At 37.8% G+C, this 22,725-nt stretch overlaps 5 protein-coding genes across 6 annotated transcripts; 1 reads left to right on the top strand and 4 right to left on the bottom strand.

Annotated features, from left to right (window-relative positions):
• Positions 1-178: 178 nt before the first annotated feature.
• On the bottom strand, positions 179-3,653 carry LOC146972105 (serum paraoxonase/arylesterase 2-like). Its single transcript, XM_085801878.1, has 9 exons — positions 3,480-3,653; positions 3,322-3,392; positions 3,156-3,211; positions 2,482-2,644; positions 1,870-1,996; positions 1,551-1,754; positions 1,383-1,464; positions 989-1,117; positions 179-831 (listed from the first exon to the last, which is right to left on the bottom strand). Exons 1-9 carry the CDS (start codon positions 3,554-3,556, stop codon positions 670-672), a joined length of 1,071 nt encoding a protein of 356 aa, XP_085658004.1. The 5' UTR covers positions 3,557-3,653; the 3' UTR covers positions 179-669.
• A 1,038-nt stretch (positions 3,654-4,691) lies between these two features.
• Positions 4,692-10,386, bottom strand: LOC146972104 (casein kinase II subunit alpha-like). Of its 2 annotated transcripts, none has more exons than XM_085801924.1 (15): positions 10,193-10,386; positions 9,466-9,557; positions 9,008-9,084; positions 8,649-8,777; positions 8,425-8,536; positions 8,197-8,298; positions 8,035-8,085; positions 7,873-7,932; positions 7,678-7,761; positions 7,457-7,567; positions 7,258-7,359; positions 6,236-6,336; positions 5,992-6,140; positions 5,767-5,856; positions 4,692-5,543 (listed from the first exon to the last, which is right to left on the bottom strand). In XM_085801924.1, exons 4-15 carry the CDS (start codon positions 8,747-8,749, stop codon positions 5,428-5,430), a joined length of 1,179 nt encoding a protein of 392 aa, XP_085658050.1. In that variant the 5' UTR covers positions 8,750-8,777; positions 9,008-9,084; positions 9,466-9,557; positions 10,193-10,386; the 3' UTR covers positions 4,692-5,427. The 2 variants fall into 2 exon arrangements, with proteins under 2 accessions (XP_085658050.1, XP_085658049.1); XM_085801923.1 differs by having other exon boundaries at positions 10,322-10,386.
• Positions 10,387-11,078: 692 nt separating this feature from the next.
• On the top strand, positions 11,079-13,877 carry LOC146972103 (uncharacterized). Its single transcript, XM_085801925.1, has 9 exons — positions 11,079-11,361; positions 11,495-11,556; positions 11,674-11,706; positions 11,859-11,897; positions 12,164-12,211; positions 12,416-12,466; positions 12,552-12,590; positions 12,678-13,064; positions 13,619-13,877. The coding sequence occupies exons 1-9, from the start codon at positions 11,354-11,356 to the stop codon at positions 13,636-13,638; spliced, it is 687 nt and encodes a 228-aa protein (XP_085658051.1). The 5' UTR covers positions 11,079-11,353; the 3' UTR covers positions 13,639-13,877.
• A 214-nt stretch (positions 13,878-14,091) lies between these two features.
• tyrobp (transmembrane immune signaling adaptor TYROBP) lies at positions 14,092-15,014 on the bottom strand. Its single transcript, XM_085801929.1, has 5 exons — positions 14,963-15,014; positions 14,823-14,843; positions 14,594-14,737; positions 14,442-14,509; positions 14,092-14,316 (listed from the first exon to the last, which is right to left on the bottom strand). Exons 1-5 carry the CDS (start codon positions 14,997-14,999, stop codon positions 14,260-14,262), a joined length of 327 nt encoding a protein of 108 aa, XP_085658055.1. The 5' UTR covers positions 15,000-15,014; the 3' UTR covers positions 14,092-14,259.
• A 2,225-nt stretch (positions 15,015-17,239) lies between these two features.
• hcst (hematopoietic cell signal transducer) lies at positions 17,240-20,686 on the bottom strand. Its single transcript, XM_085803328.1, has 6 exons — positions 20,552-20,686; positions 20,234-20,395; positions 19,669-19,739; positions 19,461-19,481; positions 19,140-19,274; positions 17,240-18,852 (listed from the first exon to the last, which is right to left on the bottom strand). Exons 3-6 carry the CDS (start codon positions 19,712-19,714, stop codon positions 18,809-18,811), a joined length of 246 nt encoding a protein of 81 aa, XP_085659454.1. The 5' UTR covers positions 19,715-19,739; positions 20,234-20,395; positions 20,552-20,686; the 3' UTR covers positions 17,240-18,808.
• Between the last annotated feature and the right edge of the window lie 2,039 nt (positions 20,687-22,725).

Here is a 22,725-nt window from a genome sequence, read left to right as displayed (position 1 = left end):
TATCTGGTTGGCCAGAAAACAAGACAAACTTGTGTGACTTATGAAAAATACATGCGTAAGTATTGGTATATTGTTTTTCAAGCTGCGCATTAACCATTTTAGCTTACATGTAGTCATTATGCATGCTGCCTGCAGATTAACTTTTTTTAGGGCATATTTGTCAAAACACAAGACAAGCTAGAGTTGACTCACTTTGTTTTAATATAGTCAAATAGAGAAATGTGACATTTAAATCAACAATTGCAAATCAAACATGAAAATGGCTTAAGTTCATATTTTCAGGTGATCAGTTAGAAATATTATTTTCATGATACACAGCAAAACCACTTAATAAACTTTTTATTTGATAGAAAATATCATCATCCCAGCATTTATTTCACAATGGTTCATGTATTTAGTGAATCCAGTGTCTGAAACCATTTTGAAAATCAATATTACTATTAATCTAGATAACACTATACATCTATTTTCCTTTAGCTCCTGAGGAATCTTGAGATACTCTCATGGCATCTGAGAGACTTGAGGGTATTTCATCACATAGTTCAATAGGGCTAACTGTGTATTTCACATAATGCTCCAAGTGCTGCTATTCAAATCATCACATTAAATCTTGAGTACATTTTTATTATTTAACTTCCATTCATTTTCTCTGCTCACTGGGAATCATGCCTACTTCAGATCACAGACCAAGGCTTTATGAAACACAGAGCCAATGAGCAACTTCCCCCCATAGGTAGCTGCTACAGAGGAACCCATGATCACGTGACCGTCATCAGCGTACACCTGAGTCACCACTGGCTCATCGGAATGAATCTTCTGGATTTGGATGACCTGGGAAAAACATAGCGTATTATAATACATTGTAAATCTATGGATCATCTGTTTAAGTGAAGATGTAAAAGATCAACACACAAAGCACAATACATTTTATGTCTGTTTTGTCATAATTCTCACAATTGACCATCTGGTGAAAAGTGAATAGACAAACCTCTGATCCAGGTGGGTCCTCAGGGTCAAACATGAAAGCTTTCCATCCATTAGGGTGACAGCCTAACCACAGGTCACCTGTTTCTGGGTCAACCTCAATGTTGTCACAGAGTGATCCCACAGCCACTGACTGGTGAGACATCAAAGAGAAGGTTATAATTATACTTCACTACCTTGAATTACAATTCTAGCATGAGCTGACTTTGTACGTATAGTTGCAAGAAAAATATGTTACAATTGTGAAAGATTATAGAAACATTAAGTTTTTCTTTCACCTACAAAGTTATAGTTATAGGATAGCAACTGATAACTAACATGTTTAATTATCAAAGCACACTGTGCCAGTGGAAAAACAATTCTATGTAAAAATGTTTCCAAAATTTTGCAACATTTACCTTCACAGACACCAGTGTGTTGTCTTCTTTCCACTCCAACACGTGCACATTGTGGTCAAACAGATCTGCCATATATATATGTCTATAAACAAGAAACAATATGACAGTGAAGACATTCAGACATGTGAAGCATGAATGACCATGCATGACCATGCGGCCCGTTCCTACCTTTTGTCTGGGGAGATATTGATGCCATTTGCGAAGTAATAACCCTCAGACACTACTTTTACTTCTTTGGGACTGTAGTACACAACATTAGCCCAAGGCTGACCAAGAAGAGGCTCCACCACACTTTTAATGATCTCATTGGAAAAGTAGTGATCATTGGTTGCAAAGAAGCTATCCACACCCACCGCAACAATATCGTTGACACTGAAAAGAAAAAACAAACACAACAAATGACTTAGAATAGTTTGGCAAATATTGTTTCAGACCCGTGAAGTAAATTGCAGTTCAGGTACATTTTAAATTTGTCACCATACTCTACCTGTAGAGAAGTTCGTGCTTTATAGTTTTGAGATACACCAGGGAGTGGTCCTCCTCAACAAATCTGAAGACCTCTACTTGGCTTTTGTGTTGAGGATGATTGACAACAAACAGATATATTGTGTCATCTGATGAAAAACAAGGAAAGCGTTGTAGAAAAAAAGAGGACGCCTGTGATTTTTTAAAATTTGCACCGACATCAAAAAGGGACTAGCACTGATTCTGTCAGTTTTTACATATATTATTTGGCATCTATACACACAGGGTTGGCTGTTGTTAGCACTGTAGCCTCACAGCTAAGTTGTTCTGGGTTTTAACTGTGATATTCCAACCCTATAGAGTTGAGATTGATGGATGGATGTACAGACACACCTAATAGTGTGCTTTTGTCTTTCTAATAGCAACCTGAAGAAAACAGGTTTTGCTCACATGCATAAATACTATTTTGCTAAACTGCCTTCAGCACTTATACAGCTACACATAATTTTCCATCACATAGTGTGTACATTTTGGACTATTATTGAGAATATATGAGAGGTAGAAAAACCACTATACTAGGGGTTTCCCCTTAAATGAGACTTAAGACAACCCCATATAAATGCTGAGTGCTTACCACTTGGATCAGTGTATATACTGATGCCATGAGGATTGAACGACTCCAGATCAAAGTTCCTTGGCATACGCAGCTCCACTGGTTTCATCCGTGAATCTTGCAGATCGAGGGAGAAGATCTTTCCTGTCACATCTGCAGATGGCATTCCAGGATACTTCAAACCCTGGAGATATTAGAAATCACACAGGCTATAAAAAAAATTGCACAACAAAATAAAGTAGGCTACATACATCAAGTGAAAATGATCACTGAGAGTGAGTTGGAAATAGCCGGTCCTTAGGTTAGATTTAGATACTGCTTTGACTTTTTTTCTTTCTTTCTCCAGAGTAGCTAAATAACATGTTTCTCTGTATCCTAAAACAAGCTGGTCAGGTACATTTAAAGAAAAAGTAAGATAAACGTTTGACCTTTAGGGAAAGTTCATGGTTTTAAATAGGATCAAGAGAGATTTCTTTTTATCTTTGGAGACCACCAGAGGGATTAAACAAACATTATGTTGAGTTAGTTTTCTTTAGACGGCAACAACCATAGGTCACAGATTGAAACCCGTGACTGAAACACTCAACTTGGACAGGTTGACATGACTTTTATTCTAAGTTGCTCTGTTCTTGTCTAATGACAGGATTGCTTAACCTTTCAAACGTGTTTGGCTGCGCATCAACTCAAATACTTACCGTGCTGATAAAGGCGAGCCCGTCCCCAAGGATCGTTATATCCTCTGAGCCATAATCTGCAAATACAGAGAGCGAAGTTTACTGCATAGTGCTGTGATCTGCATTTTCAGCTTCATTCTGCTGTGGCGTTACTGTAGTCAACACATCAATATACCACATTACGTACCCAGGTTTTTAAGTGCAACACAGTTGGGAAGGTGATTCTGCTCCAGCTCTCTGGAGGCGAGGGTCCTTTTCCTGCAACGTTTTCAACATTCATCACCATTCAAAGGCACACAGCATAACATAGCCTCGTTGTCGTTTTGGAGTTGTTTTCAACTTTACCTTAAGTTGACAATCCTCTCTCCCAACAGCGCCGACAACGCGGCTATTACAAGCGAAATGAACACTAACTTTCCCATTTGGAAAACACACACCGCAAATCCCACAAACTTTGCAAGTGCTCAAGCCCCTGCAGCAGGGGCGTGGGCGTGCCACAGCGAGGGAGACTAATGCTGCTTTCACTGCTGTCGGACATCACGGCTGCTCGAGTTTCTTTTGTTGATGAACAAAAAGAGTAGCCGTTCTACCTTTAATTTACAATTACCTCAATAACTTAAAACGGTTTGACTCGATTGATTTCACCTTCTTCATCCTGGGCCTCTAGGAAAATATACCTATTGGTTTACGTATCTCTCTATTAAACCGAACAGTTATGCTTACGGGACGATCAGAAAAGCGAGAAAAGTTTTGGTGTTTATAATTTCCGATGTTTGAAAAGCACTTGAACGTCGCGTGATTCTAATTGGTTGGAGCCGCTTTAACTGGATCCAAGCTGCAGCTGATAACAACTCATGTCACAAGTTCGCTTTAAAGTTGTAGCTAGTGAGCAGAAATGTGTTGAATTAGTTTTTATATGACTTCTGAGCACTGTTGCTAGTAGGCTAGTAGTAGTATCCCACTTGTGTGGTTGTGGCATACGTGAGGTTTAGCGTCTCCACACATGGCCCGTTTGCAGTAATGGGAAGAGTCATTGCATGGTGTTTTTGTCAGGCCTTTGGAAAACCTGACACTGCCTGCTTTGCCTTAACCTTTACATTTATATAAGAGCACATACGTGTGAGTGATGACAAGACTCGACCTTTTACTATACTGTAATTAACTGAAACATCTGCTCTGAGTGTGTTTCATTCTTCATTCACACAATCAGCTTTTATTAGCTTTTTTCAGGCTATCTAGAAATATGTACATATACACGTTGCCTCCAAAATGATTTAAAATATATGCGTTTGCATTCACATGCTCCCTCACACACATCTGTACAGTGAAAAAAAAATAAACCCATTAAGCCACTTTTGTTCAAACTGACCAAAGTGATATAAATGTGAATGTATATGAACAGACTAGGGGGATTCATCTTGCTCTAAATGCACCACAAGTCAAATGAAAACCTCTCCTGTGGGATAAGCTGACTATACTGTTGTTTTAAACTCACTCAAACTGTCAATACAACCAGTCGACAGATGGTATACTCAATAACATGTAGTGCCTGCACAGCCCTGTTTAAATTGTTTATTTTTGAAGTTGTTTTTTGTAGGTGATGACTCCTCCCAACATAAAACAAAAAGTTACAAAATTGTCTATGTAATCAAAATCATGTGTAAGAGACTTCATAAAAAACAAACATGAACACATACATACACATACAGAAGTGAAAGTAACATAAAATTGGCAAACTATTGACCCTGTGATATTCAGCATTGGGTGCATGCAACCTGACAGTAACTGTAGAATATCTACAAAAGTCCAATTAAAGAATGATAGCATCTAACAACTTCAAAACACCAACAACTCCTGCACATTACATCGTGTGCAACCAGCGAGCACTGTTAGTTGGGGCACACCAGACTCCTGACTCTGTTTTGTGAAGTCGTGTAAGGTTCACAGTGTAATACAGCAGGATCCCCATCAAACAGTTTCAAGCAAGACTGTATATTTGGAACATACAAAATAAATTTTATTATCCATTCTCTTCATGTCTACATCTTATTAGAATTTCTAGACAATGGCATTGTCAAATAACACACCCAAATTAATTCTAATAATCCTGACAGGTGCAACAATACATTTCTGTCAAGTCCAGGTGTCAAAATATAACTGAATGTGAAAAGCAATTTAAATCTTCTTCTTTTGTTATTTTTAACATAAAAAGGGGAGCCATGGCCCTGGGCCGCAGTGAGAGCTAGGCAGGACATGGCCATGAGCACACATAAACACAGGTGAGGAAGTGGCTTCAGGGTTGAGCCCCGGTGGCTGCAGGGACTTGTGTGGCCAGAGTGTTGGGGGCAGAGATGACGGGTGATCCAGCAATGTTAGCCAGTGGCTGTGAGGAGGACATTGAGGTGATGCCTAGAAAAGACAGGAAGCTCATTAATCATTTGTAAATGCTCATATTTACATGTTATGTCCGTCTAAATATAGGGATATAACTTTCTTTGCTGCCACTTGACGATGCTCTTCTTGCAATCTGCCTACTTTGTTTGGCTCCAAAATAAGTTACACCTCAAATTAAATCTTAAAAAAAAAAGAAATCTTCAAATATAGGCAGTCGATTCCAAGACGCATTACTCACCGGCCATCATACTTGAGGAGCTGACTGGTGTGGAGCTGGCAGCCATCCCCCCAGGAGTGGCCCCCCTTCCCTGATCTTTAACGATGGGATCTGTGAACAGATTTGAGCACCTCATAAACCAAATGCATGTGTTGACTAAATTAAGCCACTTTAAATAGCGCACAAACATTATAGTTTGAGCCAGTTTACTCAGGGTATGCGCAAGAAAAAAACAAGGGATCTTACAGAAGTAGGGATGATCCATGGCCTCTCTGGCCGTGAGGCGAGCTTGATGGTCATAGCGCAGCAGTTTGTCCAAGAAGTCTAGAGCCTCGGTGCTGACCAGGTGCTGGTTCTCGCTGTGCACAAACCTCTCCCACCTTTTGCGAGAGTGTCTGTAGAACAAACCAGGAGTTAGGTGTTGATGGGAGGTGTGCGTTAGTCAATAATATTAAATCTGCTTTGAGGTCAAACAGCTGCAATGTTTTACCTTCCCAGAATGTCATTGAACCGTGGATCCAATTCAATGTTGTACTTGTCAATGTAGTCGTACAGGTCCTCTGTGCCAAGTACTTTTGCAATCCGCACAAGCTGCAAGGTGGAAGAAATATAATTAAAATCACAGAGGCATTTGTTAAATGCTGTGAAGCGAATTGAGGAAATGTGGACTGGATTCCACTGCATTGCATGATGTGTATACGTTATGTAAATAGTGGTTATTGTGTTAAACAATGTGCATGTTTCATTAAATATTTGTATAGCACGTTTACAGCCTGCAAACATGCAGGTTTTTAAAAAGAAATCTGTTTTATTACCATGAAACCTAACTGAATAAGTGCACTTCCCTGTAACTCACATTCAATAGCCTATGCTAAGTTGCAAAAATATTTACAAACCATTATAAAATAAAGCTTAATTTCATTTTGATGACGTTCTGACTACAATAAAGTTTCTTTCATTAAAGAAGCAAAACATAATCAACGTCTAAAAACTACTACAACTAAACTTAAGGAGAGCTAATGTTCAATCACCACGCACGGTGTAGAAATACAAGCTGATTATCTGAAAAGTCAAATCAACATCTGTTATTGTGTGCCAACGGAAACCGTTCAGCTGTGCTGTGGCACAGCTCAAATGAGAATCTGGAACGTTAAATGGTCAAGGTCCTGGTGTAGGCAGGAGAAGTGGGAGTGAAATGTGTTACCACTGTTTCCACCAGTACAGTCACACATTTGTCTTGTACTCATTTTCTTTTCCATTCAGCACAACAAACTGCCAAAAAGTTAATAAATGCCTACCCTCACACAATAACCATTGAGATGACTTTGACAAAAACATAAAATCCCATGAGGCCTGTTGCTAATGTCTAGTGTCAGAGGAATGTGGTTTGACTGTGTAAAAACAATGCTGTGTACAACAAAGTGGAGAGAGAGAGAGAGAGAGAAAAGACACCCAAGACACTGCTCTCTTTATGCCACAGACCACACCCTCAAAAGATGAGATTCGTCTTACCTGATCATAGTTGTCGTGACCATGAAAGAAAGGTTCCTTTCTGAAGATCATGCTGGCGAGCATGCAACCCAAACTCCACATGTCCAAGCTGTAGTCATACATCTACAAACACATACAGAGAGAGTGTAAAGGTGTGAACCGACTTCATGACTGAAAAAAAAAGGGCATGACTAGACATGCAGGGAGAAAAGAGTGTCACCTGGTAGTCTACCAGCAGTTCAGGTCCTTTGAAGTACCTGGACGCCACTCTCACGTTGTATTCTTGGTTTGGGTGGTAGAATTCTGCCAGACCCCAATCGATTAGACGGAGCTAGAAGTTGGAAAAAAGAAAGAGAATATGGTATATTTTGGAAATTATACTTGGCTGATGTCACAGGGAAAAGACAAAACATGAGGAAAATGGGATCATTAGATATCTACCTTCCTGTGTTCATGATCGATCATTACATTGTGTGGCTTGACATCTCTGTGCATTATCCCCATACTGTGGCAGTAATCCAGAGCCTACCAGGTAAAAAACAGAAAAACATTGTTGAGAGTTTTCTCTGACTTTTAAGCTGATTTAACCCAAGAAAGTGTGAGTGTACATATTCAGGACTGATAGCTGTTTCTTACCTTCAAGATTTCGTACATGTAGAACCGTATGTCAAAGTCAGATAGGGTTTGGTACAATTGCTATAAAAAAAAAAAAAACATAGAACATACAATCCATCAGAATAAAAATAACTTTGTTTTAGCTTCTCTATAATTTCAAGTGAAGAGAACCTTGATAATTACCTTGAAGTCTGTGTTGTTCACATGTTCAAAGACCAGAGCAGGGGTTCGTGACTAAAAAGATCAAGAAAAAAAGTACACGTGTTTATACACAATACAGTATGTATATGCAAATATACACACAAATCCTGAATGGTTACAATGCCATAAGGAGAACAAAATTACCACAGGATCCTTGACGATATCTAACAGTGAGATGATATTTGGGCCACCCCGCAGATTCTCCAAGATTTTTATTTCTCTCTTGATTTTCTTTTTCTTGACCGGCTGTGAACAATGACAGTCTTGTGAGTTACATAAAAATTCCTTTGCGGGGACAAAATGTCAAGACTGCACTTCACCACAAAACATTGGCAAGACATGTAACTCGCAATCAAGTGATTATCACCATACCTTCAGTATTTTGACGACCACTTTTTCATTGTTTGTGATGTTTATGGCTTCAAACACTTCACTATATTTGCCTCGCCCTAGTTTTCTGACTAGCTGATAGTCATCTTGGTTTCTAAAGAAAAGGAGAGAAAGGAAAACGGTTCACAATCCTGATATGGCTTACCCGACTAAGCAAAAATAAATTAAATACAACTGAAGCCACCAACAAACTCCTTTTGACTTACCCCCATTCAACAACATGGGACTCATAATCCCAGTATTCTCGAGGTCTCTGTGTGTTTACATCAGGGTAAACTCGAGAGCGGCTTGGAACAGGGCCAGACATATTCTACACAAGATATTCTCAAAACCTCCTAAAAACATCAACAGGACAAAAAACAAAACAATAAATAAATGAATCACAGTGGTATAATTTCACAATAGAGGACAAAGATGATACAAAACACAAATCCCAATCAGTAGTTAAGTAAATTAGGTAATGATTAACCTTGTTAGTATTTGTGTGCTTACTGTAACCCACATACACACATATATGTGTGGTGTTACAGTGTATTCAATCAGATATAATAAAATAACTCATTACCTGGGAGTATCCCTCCAGGATGTTGGTGATAGATGAATTGGAACAGGAGTGGTTGAGATGCCTTTATGGTAAGAAAGCTACATGGGCATAGAGAAATAAAAATAAGACTAAGGGCTTATCATTTATCAGCCAATAATAATTAAGTGTTCTAACGCCATATAAACAAAACAGACGGACGAATTTAAAGTCTAAGCGACAACGTCATATCAAAATGTTTACCCACTCTTTCCCTGTGTGTTCATCTGAACATGAGCGTTTAAAAGAAAATGCAAATGTATCTCACGTGCTACGTGAAGGCGGCAACAGTACGTACGGTACACAGTTAAAAATAATAAATAAAAAAGCAGCATATATATGTGAGAGTACTCAGGTGTTAACTAAATAATAAACAATTCAAGTAAAATTAAATTATTGGTGGCTAGCGTGTCTAAATATGGTGGCTTGTGAAATGGAGAAACCTGAATGTTAAATGGGGGCATCCAACCAGTCTAATCAGGAGGTACAGGGTTCAATACAGTCATCACTGGGGGCTACACCAAGGCAGTATCTCCTGTTGAAAAGAGACAGAAAGTAGGTTGATTAAATCAATGCTGTCAATTAAGCAAACATGAGCGAACTATGTGAGCCAACAACGTACGCTAGCCAATACAGCTAATGAGGCTGCATTACATTACTGCGTTTATGAGAGGCATCCAATCGACAAATGGTTTCTCTCCGATACCAGATGCTCGTTCAGTTGTGCCCAATTTGCCCCCGCTTAATACTTTAATGAAAAGAAGACTGTACGCAGAAAGCTCCTGTGGCCCAAGGCCTCTCCACAAGTGCAGTGAAAGCTAACAGCTAGTAGCTATGAGGCGAACCGGGCAGCTGGCTGGGCTGCTAGCTGGTTAGCATTAGCATTAGCTCGGCAACAGCAGAGGGAAAAGCCGGCTGGAAAGTCACAACTAGCTCTCGACCACAGTGTGGGCCTGGGACCTAAAGAAACGACCAGTCCGCGTAAAACATAGTTACATAGTCTTTCCAGCGACAATTATTAACGCACAACTAAACAGGAAGCTTCGAGAAATATTTCCTAAAGCTAAAAAAAAAAAAAAAAAGTGCTAAGCTAACAGGCTAGGGGAGTGAATAGCCTGCTGGCTGGCTGGCGAGGCAACTGGCTGACAACGCCTTGAAAAAACATCCTACAAACACCGTGGTTGAGCAGCAGAAAGGCACGGCGGTCGTGATACTTGTTCCCAGCTTTCTCCGACAACCAAAAACACCAAACGGGTGTCCCAAAACCTACGACGATTTACGGTTAAATAACACGATTACCTCTCGGCGCTGCTGGGACGTCAATATGGCGATGCTTGGGATCAAGAGCTTAGTGCGAACAGCCTTTCCCGCAGAGGGCGCTCTCCTTTTTCTTTTTCATGGAGGGGATATTGTGGCTCCCTTTTGCCACCAACAGGTCTGACTGAAACAGAAACTTTGGTGTGCATGTACTATGTATGCGTCTGTGTGCTCAGACAGCTGTTTTGTAATTTAACTAAAACCCAAACACACTGCTCATTTCTACATGCAGTATGTATTTTGGCCATATAGGCACTGCAGATAAAAGATTCAGTATGTTTATGATTAATATGACTAAAATTACAGTTTTAATAGAAGTAGCCTACAGCAGCTGTAAGAGGCAGGGTTTAACATATTCATTCCTCTGCAAGCCTAAAATAACAGTCCTCAGCCCCACCCTTCACACCACAGAGGCACACATGAGACTGCAAATTAAATTGTTGTAGGCTACTCTTCATTTCAGGATATTTCTACCCAGAGACATTTCTATGCACTGATGTTCAATGGAGGCCTTTTTTTAAAGGTCTGTATGGGGCCACACTGAGTAGTAAATGGACAATGGTAGTGACAGGAAACAATTAGGAAACAATTATAGGCTACATGGCCTGTGGCATCATGTAAAAGGCTACCTCAGTCACAGGAAGAAGAAGCAATGGTCATTTTCCTGAAGCAACCAACCACCTACGGTATAATCAACACAGGAGAGAGACAGACTCATTCTTTTTGTGCGTTTGTACATTGAGGGCATTTAGTTTCTTATTAAAGTGATGTAATGAATAGGCCTTTGTAAACCTGTAGTCTAATTGTTGCCTCTCCAGGCTGCAAGTCACACAGTGTTGAACACACAGAAATAGCCATTGATGAAATCTCAATTTGATGCACCAGGTCAGAATCTATAATTAACCAGGACAAGACCTATTCAAGGTTAAAAAGTGGGATAAAGTGACAGTATTTAAAAGCCCAACAGCCCCCTTGCTGCCAAACAACAGACACAGCCGGAGCCTGCAGTCAACAATGAAGATGTAAGTGTTACTATTTTGTCATATAGATATTTGTCCTTGCAATCACCTGTCACTGAGATGCATTTTATTTCTGGGCTATATACATTTTATAGGCGCATACACCCCTCACCAAAATCTTTGTCATTTGTTTCAGCTTTGTGTATTGTCTTCTACTTCTTCCATTTGCAACTGTGGTGTTAACAGCCCCAGTTAGAGGTAAACGCATCTGAGGAAAGACAAAATAATCAAATGTTGTTTTGGTCTGAGCTTATTTAACATTTATTAGATAGGCCAGCAGTAGTCACACCCTTTCTTTCTTTCTGTTTTTTCAAGCTCGAAGAGATAATGTGTTAAGCTTCCTGAATGGTGAGACTATTTATCATTTTATATGTCAAATAATTATTGTTTTCTTACAAGCAAGATAATACTTGTGCCATTGTCTTAAACCAGATAAAATTGCTGTTTAAGTCATTACCGTGAACCTTTATCTCATACTCTTTTCATTACTGTTGTTATAGATGCACTTGGCACAATGACTACACCTGCAAAAACAACAGGTCTGTGATTGAAAATGTTGCAGCCAGACATACTGAGATACGTTTAGTTCAGCAACAGGTGACGACTCATTTCAACAGATCCTCAATTTACTTTTAGTTCCCTAAGAATTGAGATGTGAGGTCACAAAAGGGAAAAGAGACATTTTTCGTGTGAATTTGTGTTGCTTTATTGTTCAGCTTTATCTTCAAGGTGGTCTGTGGCAAGCATTTTATGTTATTGTGAGAACTACCTCAATGACCAGCAGATATTTTTCTCCTGTCCACAGAAAACAGAAATTCTCCAAGTACACCTGTGATAGACAAAGACTCTGAAGGTGATTTTCATACCTTTTTCTAATGAAAGAAACACATATAATAGTGTCAAATGAAAGGTTATGGATACATTTCAGCATCTCTTTACAGACTGTCATTAGAGTTGGTATTGTCCTAATGTCACACATTGCAATACAAAACAGTTGATGATGTATGTGTTTGTCATCAGAGGGATTTTGTTTAATTCGCAGCAAATTCTTTCACAGATGTGTCAGATGCACAATCTGCAGAAAATTATGACACCAATGGATTTACAGGTGTGCATTCAATTCACACGCAATAGTAGAAAATAATATTTTGTTTTCCAAAAACATTAAGTTTTTTTTCTTCTCAATATTTAAGAACCTGGGGTATTTGAGAAAAATGGAGGTGAAAGCAGAGGTGCAGTACCTTAACTTTTTGCTATAATTAATCATAATGTCTATAACAATGCAGATTGATGCAGATGTTGATTTTCACCCTTCCCAGATACAGAGAGTCATGAGGTCGGGGTTCCTAAAGTGGTGACTGGTAACACACCATCAGGGAGGAAAACAGGAATGGGCATAGACAATGTGAGTGCAAGCAAAAGACTTGTTCAAGACCATGACAGCAGAGAACAGACTGAGTTTGACAGTGAGGAGGGAATGACGGTAGTTGCCAAGGAAGATGGAAATTTGTCAGACAAACAATTTATCCGGTTAAGTGGAGACAAAGTGATTGACAATGCCAGTCAAGGTGCCAATCTCCAAGGAATGGCTCGGAGAGTTGATGGTATGTTGGCTCAAGGCCAAAGTAGAGAAATGCAAGACTGGGACAGTGCCGAGGAAAACAATGGCCAACTGGTTGCAGTAGGAAACACAGGAGATACAGATGGTAAAACCAGATTCTACATTATATAAAACAATATACATTATTTGAAGAATTATGCCCTGGATGATCAAAGGCTGAACAAACAATCCCAATATTTCCGCAGAAACCAAAGAATATATCAGCTTTGAAAGTTATCCAATTGGTAAGAATATTTTTTTTCTTCCATTTGTTAGTATTGTCCGATTGTTTCCTGAAAGTGCTGTCAATTTTTGTGATTCACATTCTCTTATGTGCAGAACACAAGCCCAGTGGCTTTCAGGTTCCAGTCAAAAGCCAGGTCTCCGGTGATCATATGAAGGTTTGTTTCTCCTGCTTTTGACTTTTATTTTTATCCACTACACTTTTTATCCATTTATCAACTTAACTCAAATTGAGTGACAGCTCCATGACGTGTTGTATGAAGTTTACCACATTTAGATTCCCTACATTTCATTCTCATCTAATTACAAGATGAAACTGCCTAGATTCTCCTAGATTTTGCTTTGTTAGACTAATAGATAAGATAATAAGCATGTAATGTTGAATAATAGTTGAATAATTGTTTTCCTTCTTTTCAGACTTAATCTCTTCCTCATAATGAGTCATTGACTTTTGACTCATGAGGAAGACATCCTGCTTCCACATACAGCTGCTTCTGGGACTTTCAGAGCCAAATTTAGATCTCTACATGTCATTTTTGCTATGTGATCATGTGAAAAGACATACGTACCAAAGATGTTTTGACAAGTTTGTGTTGAATAGCACAGGTCTGTACAATGTGATGTTTTGTAGAAAAGCTGTAGCATGAGAAATATAAGAAAAACTACTGCTTTTGATAACTAAGTACAGAATTGTCTTTTTTATCTGCTGAAAGTCTTTGTGTATGTTCACTGTCATGTGACAATATATAAACAATGCCCCAAAATAAAATAAAAAAAAGAAAATGTAAAAACTGCATCTTGTTTGATTTGCTTTGTTTTTAATTCATTATTAGATAAATACACAAACACATTTTAAGACTTTATACGATTTACAAAAAAACAAAACAAGATTGTGACGCAACGAACACCTTCAGCTCGACACAGTCTCAGTGCATAAAACATATACATGTAGACATTGATAAAGCTTCTTGTTATTTATAGTTCCACATATTAGTGCAAAACAAAACAGGAGTGTGTGAGTGTTATAAGGACAGATTATTTTTTATAGCTTTGTTGTTTCATTTCCTAAAGTGCTGGAGCTCACTGTACACATCTGATTGGACCCCATGTAACTCCTACAAAACAGTAAAAAGCAATCCATCATGGAAAAAACAAATGATATGTCATTAAAAAATTCTAAACAATACAGTTTCACAATTAGTGTCTTTGGGGCTTAATTAATGATGTGGTTTTACGTTACCTGATAGGGAGATTCTGTGACCTCTGTTGGCATTTTCTTTGATACTGATGATGGTAGGTTCCTTCTACCTGATAAAAAAACAAACATTCACATGTCAAGTTACTGCCACATCAGTGCCCAAAATACTCACAAATTAGCAGTGATTTTCTCACCATCATGAGAATCCCATTCTCTCCTTCTCTTGTGGTGTGTTGCAAAGCAGAACACAGAAATAGTGAGGAGGACGGTCAAAATGATGTCAGAGGCAATAATGGCGATTACAGACTCCATGTTTATAAGGTAACAGGAGCTACACTCTGTGAAGGATTAGAGACATGGAATTGAAACACAACGCATAATACAGTCTCACACAGGAGGGATTTTATTAGACTAACAACATACCTTGCTGTCCTTCTGAAGATCCTGAAAGACAAGAGAGTTGATAAAACCTCAGATTATTGAACAGTTGAATGAATGCCCACACTCATTTACTATTTTGCACATATGGTAAAACACAAACACCCATATGGCATAACACTCACCAAACAACGAACCCACAATACAAAGACCGTCAGACATCTTCTTTATGTTGGTTTCAGGTCGAGGAGGAAATAGGACGACAGAGAGTCTGATGGCCACCAGTTCCTCTGATCTCTTTTCAAATGTCTGTGTCGCTGCACATAAACAAGATACACAGATGATCTGCCACCAGGACTGTCATGGGTGTGAGGGTTTGTCAGCTTGTGACTACACTCAGAGGAGGAGGGAGTCTAGTGAGAGAAGAGGAAGCTGCTGTTTTGTTTCTTTGTAATGTCGCATTCATGTGAGGGTCGCTGGTCACACCTGAAGAGAAAATCTTTTCACTTGTCACTTTTCGTCAGTGGATCTCTTTTTGACTTCTATCTTCAAATTAACTAGTCTGAGGAGTAGTAGCCACTGCTACTTAAGATCAGTTTAATGACACAGTCTGCATTTTCTGCTGAAACAAATGTCATCATAATACAAATAGAGCATTTCCTCATGATCTGTGGTTTAGTGTAGATGCTTGGCCAGTGGCTCTGAGCTACTGGTAAACCGCAGGTTTATCTATAATGATGCTGTATTGTCAGTGAAATGAAAGCACACCTTCACACACACACACACACACAAAATGTAAAACTATTTTTTAATGGGAAATACAAAATAAAAGTTGGAATATATATATCGAGGGCTTGGAGCCAGAGGGGCGTAAGTGGCATTTTGGGCGAAAATGAGTTCTATATATCAAAAGAAAGGTCTTGATGAGCTCTATCCAATGGTGCCAAAAAGACCTATCTGAGATCAAACTGTATTGAATAAAGCAACAAAACAATAAAGACCTAACACAAAAGTGTGAGTAATGTTTGGAGCCAGAAGGGCCTAAGTGGACTTACGCCCTTCTGGCCCTGAAAAATACATGTAAATACATGTAGGACCCACATGTTTGTTCAGAGCCAGAAGGGCGTAAGTGTAGTTGTTGCCCTTAAACAGCATTGAAAATGGCTGAGAAAACTGCAGACATGGAACTGTCTGTGGCAGAAAAGATTTTGATGAATATTATGAAACAAACTGATTAATCCTATATTGAAGAAGTTGAAGATGAGTCAGAGTTGTTTTTGAATGTATGCCCTCACAAGAGTGATGACAGTAAGACAGAATCATGCCTTGAGAGCCCATCCCTATGTTCTCCGGGTCCTATAGCTGTTTTGTGTGTGACTGGGGAACATAGAACCCTTTTTTATAAAAAGGGTCCTATGTTCCCCACTTTTCCCCAAAAGGACCCGGGGAACATGCCATTTTTGGTCCCATACCTGCAGTGGAGTTGTGACTTTGCAGATTTTTGCCTATTTTGGAGTGAGAAGTTGAGTTGTGACTTTAAGTGGGACGTGTAGTTGTCCCATTGGTTGGGTTTAGGCAGTGAAGAAAGGAGTTGGTTAAGTTTAATACAGTAAAAAGACCAGGTAGAGGCTAGACAGGCCAGATAGAGAGAGACAGTCCAGATAAGTAGAGAGAGTCAATTGATCGGCAACAGCGGGGAACATAGGATCCTTTTGAAATAATTAATGAATGAGTTGAATGAAAATTAATTACTTATTCAAGTGTTATTCAAGTGTTAATTATTCAATCAATTCAATGCATTGTTCAGCAGATACGCCCAATATGTCCATAGAAGACTTGGAAATGTTTGGTGCCAAAAGGGCGTATCTGACGTTTTTGCCATATTTTTTTGATTTTAAAATGTTTTAGAACATGTTCATTGTGTTAATATGCCATAAGTTTATTACATAAATACTCATTCATATAAGTATGTCTGTGGTTGCAATGTTGTGGTTTAAGGTTAATGAATACAGTTGATTGAAGTGTGGTCAAAATTTTGTTTTGTCTCTCCTGTAAAGTTTGTCAAAAGCCACTTACGCCCCTCTGGCTCCAAGCCCTCGATATGAAGAGTTCATTTGCAAAAGCAGATAACTCCGTTTAAAAAAAAAAAGAAAAAATATATTTATATTATTTACCTCTTCTCATAAAATGATTGTGACAATATGATTTATTCTTGATAGATAGTGTACAAAAAAAACAAAACAAATAAACAAAATTATTCCAACTTTATGGGCAACTGTATTCAATGATTAAACTGAATTGTAGCCTATATAAAAACTTACAATTAATTAAAAACATTAAAAACATTTAAAAAAAAAAGAAGAATCTGAAGAAAAGAAATAGAAGAATCTAACTAAATTCACAATCAACATTAAGAACAATTATACTAAAAATGTGACAAGACTTCAAGTTAAAGTGTTTGTGATATGTTGTTGTGTGAGTCATGTAGCCCACTGGTTAAACACTCACTGGCTCTCAGTGATATTTAAATACAGATATAGAACAAGACCACATAAAATAAGGAAGTAACTACTGGGTAGACAAAAGGAAATGTAAATCATACCATAGTCAGATATTGCAAATCTTGAATTTTTATTGTTGAACATTTATAATAATATCTATAATTATCAGTATTTCAATCCATTTTAATTTCACAGTAAGAACAATAATGGGCTGTTTTCTTTTGCTGTACAGGAACCTGAGCTGACTTCAACGCACTCACAATAATAATGTAAGATGGCCTGTATACTATCAAAAACACAATAAATTGAAAGCATCTTCTTGATGACTCGGTTACATTTATTATTTTTATACCTTTGCATGAACATTATTTACGACTCATTAGCTATCATAACCTTAAATCCCCCAAAATCCATTTATAACTAACATACAGCGGATATATAAAGAATTAGCTTGGCTTGAAAAGAAGACTTTGCAAGTATACAGGATATTCTGAAACCTACAAGCTGCCAGGTGAGAGCTCTGATGAAAAAATCACTTCGATATACATACTAGAAATGATTTCCCAAACATTAACTACCAAGGAATCAACAATGAGAGAAGTGAATAAGTGTAGACAGACTACACCAAGAGACTATACAGAGATACTGAATTAGCTATGGTTAATGTGTGAATTCGTCTGAAACAGCACACAGCAGTTTAACCACACTAACACTTCAACCCACGGAGGGACTTAACATCAGCTGCCCTCGTGTAAACAGGCCGTCTGTGTTGTTTCATCAATGTTTATATATAGCTAAATAAAACAGTTAGTCCTCTAAAGCATTTTTGGCACCACTGTACAATGGCACTTTACAACGAGATAACCCTTACGAGGGATGTATAATCATAATCAAATTGTTTTCTAAATCATAAATAAACAATTATAAACATATTATTAAAAAAAAGTCATCTAAAACATATAATAAAACAATTAGTCCTCCAGCATTTGGGCACCACTTTACCATAAGACTACCCTTGTAAGGGATTTATAAATAGTTTATGATTATGATTGAATAATTTTCTAAATCATAAATAAACAAATATTAACAAGTTAATTTTTTCTTATTCATACATTTCCATGCTCATTAATCTTACTAATGAGTTCCAACAATTGGTAGTAAATGGGAACCTTAATGTAAAATGTGAAACACGCTGGATGGTGGAAGATGGATGATGGAGATATGAGGAACACTACATATGAATTTGGGCTAACTATTTGGCAAGCAACAGACAGTCAGCAACTGTTGCCCTTTTATTCCTATGTGTAATGGCAATTTAAAAATGAAGTAAGTGTTAACATGCTTATTTTTAAACTAGCTGTAAACCATTCATAAATCCTTTATAGTCTTACTGTAAAGTAGTGCAGAATATTGTACTGTATGTTTTAAAAGCAGGTCCTAAAAACACAACATAATGTTATAATGTTTGATTATGACAACCATTGTTAGATTAGCTCTAACAATGGTTAACAATAACTAGCCATTGTTCGATCAGCTCTTGCAGTTTTTCCGGACATTCATGTACACTTTGTCAGCTGTGAAGAGATGAGAAGAGACAGTTATATGTAGGCTACATATGTACAGTATGTATAAAGTCATTTGATTCAATATAAAAAAATAACCTGAGAAAAAAATTCTTATCAACATTAGGGGAGACAGCTTCCAAAATATAAGCTGCACATAGTGATAAAACATGGCATGAGCAGCGCTAGGAGACCAAGCAGGGAACCCTGATAAAACTTTATCAACACTGATGCATTTAATTGACTTTTCAGAGGAGCATAAAAAACATGACTAAATTCAGCCCCATGCACCATCTTACCATTGTCTAGTTTCTGACGGCGAAAGCTGGCACATTTGTAAGTGACAACGACAATGATGAGGGTCAACAACACATCTGCACAGATGATCCCTGCTATTGTACCGGGCTCAATCCTGTAGCAAGATGGAGCGGTGTCTGGTAGAGAGTCAGTGAATAAACAGTTAAAGAGTGGGATGACAGACAGGGAGGGTGTGAACAAAGTCAGTGGAAACAATGACTGAGTATGAGTGGTTGTATAGGAGGCCATAGCTCTTTTTAGTCTGAATGATAACATTAATAAAAAGTTAATTTCAGAGTGTGTCCTCTTTTTGTTGTACATACCTGTGAGTGCTCCAGTCAAGTCTTATAGAGAGAGAAAAGAAAAACATAAGGCTCCATCAGAACTTCAACTTGTTGTATTGCAGCAGCAACACCTCTGTCAGTTAGGTTTCCGCTGTGTGTTTTGTATGTGGTTTCATTTTCCTGTGTAAGACCCCCTTAATGTCATGGGTGCATGATGAAATATAAGAAACTTTAAAATGGCACTTACTGCAAAGAAAAAATAGGACAAAGAGAAAGAACTTGTTGTGTGCCATGTTTGTGAACTCAGTTAAGAACTTTCTGAAAGACAAAAATAGATCAAAACTTGTGTCATATAACACTCTTAAAAAGTGCAGTTATGCATTTACTAAACGTGTCACATTTACATATCCCTTAGATTCCATTATATTTCAATGTAAAGGTTATGCGGGGGGAAAAAAATCCCCTAATCATTTAGGACAGTTGAGGTTGACCTTGTTTTTTTATTTGCACATATCCACAACTCTGCTGTCACAATGAGTCATGAGTTACAGAGCTGGCATTCAAGAGCTGAAGAGATGAAAAAATGTAAACATACTGATGAAGGTTTTCTCTTAAATAATTAAAATGGTGTTATCAATCATTAACATCTTATGTGACAAATTCTATCATCACAGTCGTATAAAATAAAATAACTTTATAAAACTTTAGCCAGATATTCTTGAGCCTAAATGTAAAACTACATACGAAACCATTGTGATGTGAAATAATAGACGTTAAATGGTTAAAAGTCAGGAGGGATAAGATGCTCATACCTGCTGTGTCCGGACTGATCTGCTGTCTGGAATCCAAAAGATGATATGACCCTGTTTCCTATTAGTTTTCACTTTTGAAGGCTGAACACTAATGTTCTTCCGTCTTCTGGTGAGATGAATCACTACCCTTTCTGCCTATCAGCCTGGCTGCTGATGGTTTCACTGTGACAAAGACCTTATAGATTGAAGAGCAGAATACACTTGAATGAAGAAGTTGCTGCACCTTTTGAAACAGTTTCAAAAATAACTAACATAAGGTGCAATATGCTGCCGTATGACATTACAAAAGCCAATGGAAAACAATTGTTTTGCACTTACCTCTGTAGGTTTAAAATACCAACACATCTAGGTGCAAAAGTTGTCTGATGCCGTTCTCTACCTCAGGTATCATTATATTGTCTGCCAGAAGGTGGAGGTTGAGAACACAAACTGCATCGTCTTCAGGGCCTGTTCAGAGATCTCTTTGTGCTCATAGATCATCTCCAGTCATAGAGGTATGGGAGAAAGTGCGTAGGTTGTTGAAATGCAACCCTTGTGCTAACACTGTGACTCTGCTGACTCTTAGTGGCCAAGCCCCATCAACAACAAACTTGTGCTATACTTGATACCCAGCCAGGTACACTCCAATTGACATTCAAAGTTTATGCAACTATTTCTGTTAGTTATTTAAATAATTTAAGGATTAATTATCCCTGGACTTCCTAGCCCGTCATCTTGTCACATTGTCATTTAAAGGTCATCAAGCTAGTGTATTTGTGATTTGTCTTGTAGTTGAGTTTAACCGTGAGAAAGTACGGTTTCCATTATCTTAGTGGTTTGCCTAGTTTCATTTTAGGTCAACAGTGGTTTTGACCCAGGATGATGTTGACTCTTTGCAACAGCAGAGGGAGCTGTGAGGCTTCATTACAGATGATGCATCACAGCACGTTTGAAACTGAAAATCTCTTAATGGTCTCCAAGTTTCACAAACTGTTGCTTCTTGTAATATTTCAACTTTTTAAAATATCCACTGCTGTCTTTGCGCTAAAACTGCCTTCCTTCAAACAAAAAGGCCTCAAGGTCCCATTTCATTCAAAAAATAATGCCAAATAGACTTGGGAAAAACCTGAATACCTTGTCAGATAGTCTTTCATAACATAATCATGCACTGCCTCAGAACAACAACAACACATTAACATCCACTGAAACAAATACTGTATTGAAACATCTATTGTAAATACATGGCACTAATTTTCCATGATAATACTGATAACATATCCATTGGATTTCATATTATTTTCATATGAAAATCTTAAGTCTTGCCACTCATTTACTGTAAACTAGTGCAGACCATGGGCAAACAAACATTTGTGGCTGAATGTGTCATGCCTAGGACACCACCATGTGTTTGAATGTTAATGAATTAAACATTCAAATAAACGTTGTGTCCACCACAAGACACAAAGCAGATATTCAAAAGCTGCCCCTCATGCTTAACTCACACTACATATTTGCACAAGTATTTAGTGAGATAATGTGTTCCCTGTATGAAGAATTTAAAAAAACAAAATGACATTGAGGATATAGAAAATGTGATAATAATGATAATGCAGTCACTGTCATCATTATCATTATCATCACTGTCGCTGTCACTGTCATCGTCGTCTTCGTCAGTTTATCTCTAACTTTGTTTATTGTGTGTTTTTTGGAAAATGAACTAGGCTTGAATATGAGTGTAGAGAGATGGAGAATCTAGACAAACAGAAAGAAAACTACACTTAATGGAAAGTGGAAACCAGATGGACTGATGAACAAAACATACTCTGTTTTGACAACCTGAGTTAAACTTTCACAATTCTTTCAAAAAGCCTTTTTCTTTTTAGCCTTACCTTTAGTTGGATATGGCTTACAAACTTACTGTAGTACAACATACAGCGCAAAACTTACTGTAGTACAACATACAGTGCAAAGCCTGATCACCACACAGACACTCTTTGATTCTTCCTCTGTTACTTCCTCATTTAAGATCTTTCTCAGTCTGAGATCTACAATCAGCTTTATGTTTAAACCTTTGACCTAAACATTAATTCACCTTTCACACACTGTAACAATTTCTTTCTTTTACACTTCAATTTATCAGTCTTTGGTTCTTTAAACCCGTGTTTTATGCTATCAGGCTATAATTCTCCATTTTTTTCATCTCTCCATACTATTGTATTATGGAACAAGTGTTCATGGGAAAAAAGAGATTTAAATTTTAGTCATTTAATAAAAAGAGATAGTATATCATCGTGTTCCGTCCAATATGATGTCTTGTTGTTTTTGAGATGACACATAGGTTCCTGTAGGGCACTGTCTAAACTGGGTATTGAAAAGAAATCACACTTTATCAAGCACACAATCTGATATCTGATCTGACAAATAAAACCCAACAATGAAAATTCAAAACACATTACATTAACAGAACCTACTCTCACCCTTTTCTGATTATCAATTTTTCATGACACAAGACA

Source organism: Trachurus japonicus, chromosome 16 (assembly GCF_045865225.1).
Source record: "Trachurus japonicus isolate A0001 chromosome 16, Traja_1.0".
NCBI classification, from domain to species: domain Eukaryota; kingdom Metazoa; phylum Chordata; class Actinopteri; order Carangiformes; family Carangidae; genus Trachurus; species Trachurus japonicus.
The sequence above is the reverse complement of the archived record's forward strand: the minus strand, read 5'-3'. Positions and strand labels throughout refer to the sequence as shown.

Excerpts from the sequence above, each read along its gene's own strand:
- tyrobp (XM_085801929.1), bottom strand. The coding sequence starts at position 14,999 with ATGTCTGACGGTCTTTGTATTGTGGGTTCGTTGTTTG. Across the intron at positions 14,844-14,962 it reads TATTGTGGGTTCGTTGTTTG|GATCTTCAGAAGGACAGCAA; the intron begins GTGAGTGTTATG and ends CTTGTCTTTCAG. Across the intron at positions 14,317-14,441 it reads TCACAGAATCTCCCTATCAG|GAGTTACATGGGGTCCAATC; the intron begins GTAACGTAAAAC and ends ACTGTTTTGTAG.
- LOC146972104 (XM_085801924.1), bottom strand. The coding sequence starts at position 8,749 with ATGTCTGGCCCTGTTCCAAGCCGCTCTCGAGTTTACCCTGATGTAAAC. Across the intron at positions 6,141-6,235 it reads TTCAATGACATTCTGGGAAG|ACACTCTCGCAAAAGGTGGG; the intron begins GTAAAACATTGC and ends TTTGTTCTACAG. Across the intron at positions 5,857-5,991 it reads CATGGATCATCCCTACTTCT|ATCCCATCGTTAAAGATCAG; the intron begins GTAAGATCCCTT and ends ATCTGTTCACAG.
- LOC146972105 (XM_085801878.1), bottom strand. The coding sequence starts at position 3,556 with ATGGGAAAGTTAGTGTTCATTTCGCTTGTAATAGCCGCGTTGTCGGCG. Across the intron at positions 2,645-3,155 it reads GGCTCGCCTTTATCAGCACG|GGTTTGAAGTATCCTGGAAT; the intron begins GTAAGTATTTGA and ends TAATATCTCCAG. Across the intron at positions 1,118-1,382 it reads ACACACTGGTGTCTGTGAAG|TCAGTGGCTGTGGGATCACT; the intron begins GTAAATGTTGCA and ends ATGTCTCACCAG.
- LOC146972103 (XM_085801925.1), top strand. Across the intron at positions 12,467-12,551 it reads TGACACCAATGGATTTACAG|AACCTGGGGTATTTGAGAAA; the intron begins GTGTGCATTCAA and ends TCAATATTTAAG. Across the intron at positions 13,065-13,618 it reads AAACACAGGAGATACAGATG|ACTTAATCTCTTCCTCATAA; the intron begins GTAAAACCAGAT and ends CCTTCTTTTCAG.
- hcst (XM_085803328.1), bottom strand. The coding sequence starts at position 19,714 with ATGGCACACAACAAGTTCTTTCTCTTTGTCCTATTTTTTCTTTGCA. Across the intron at positions 19,482-19,668 it reads TGTCCTATTTTTTCTTTGCA|ACTTGACTGGAGCACTCACA; the intron begins GTAAGTGCCATT and ends TCTCTCTATAAG. Across the intron at positions 18,853-19,139 it reads CCGTCAGAAACTAGACAATG|CTGACAAAGTGTACATGAAT; the intron begins GTAAGATGGTGC and ends ATCTCTTCACAG.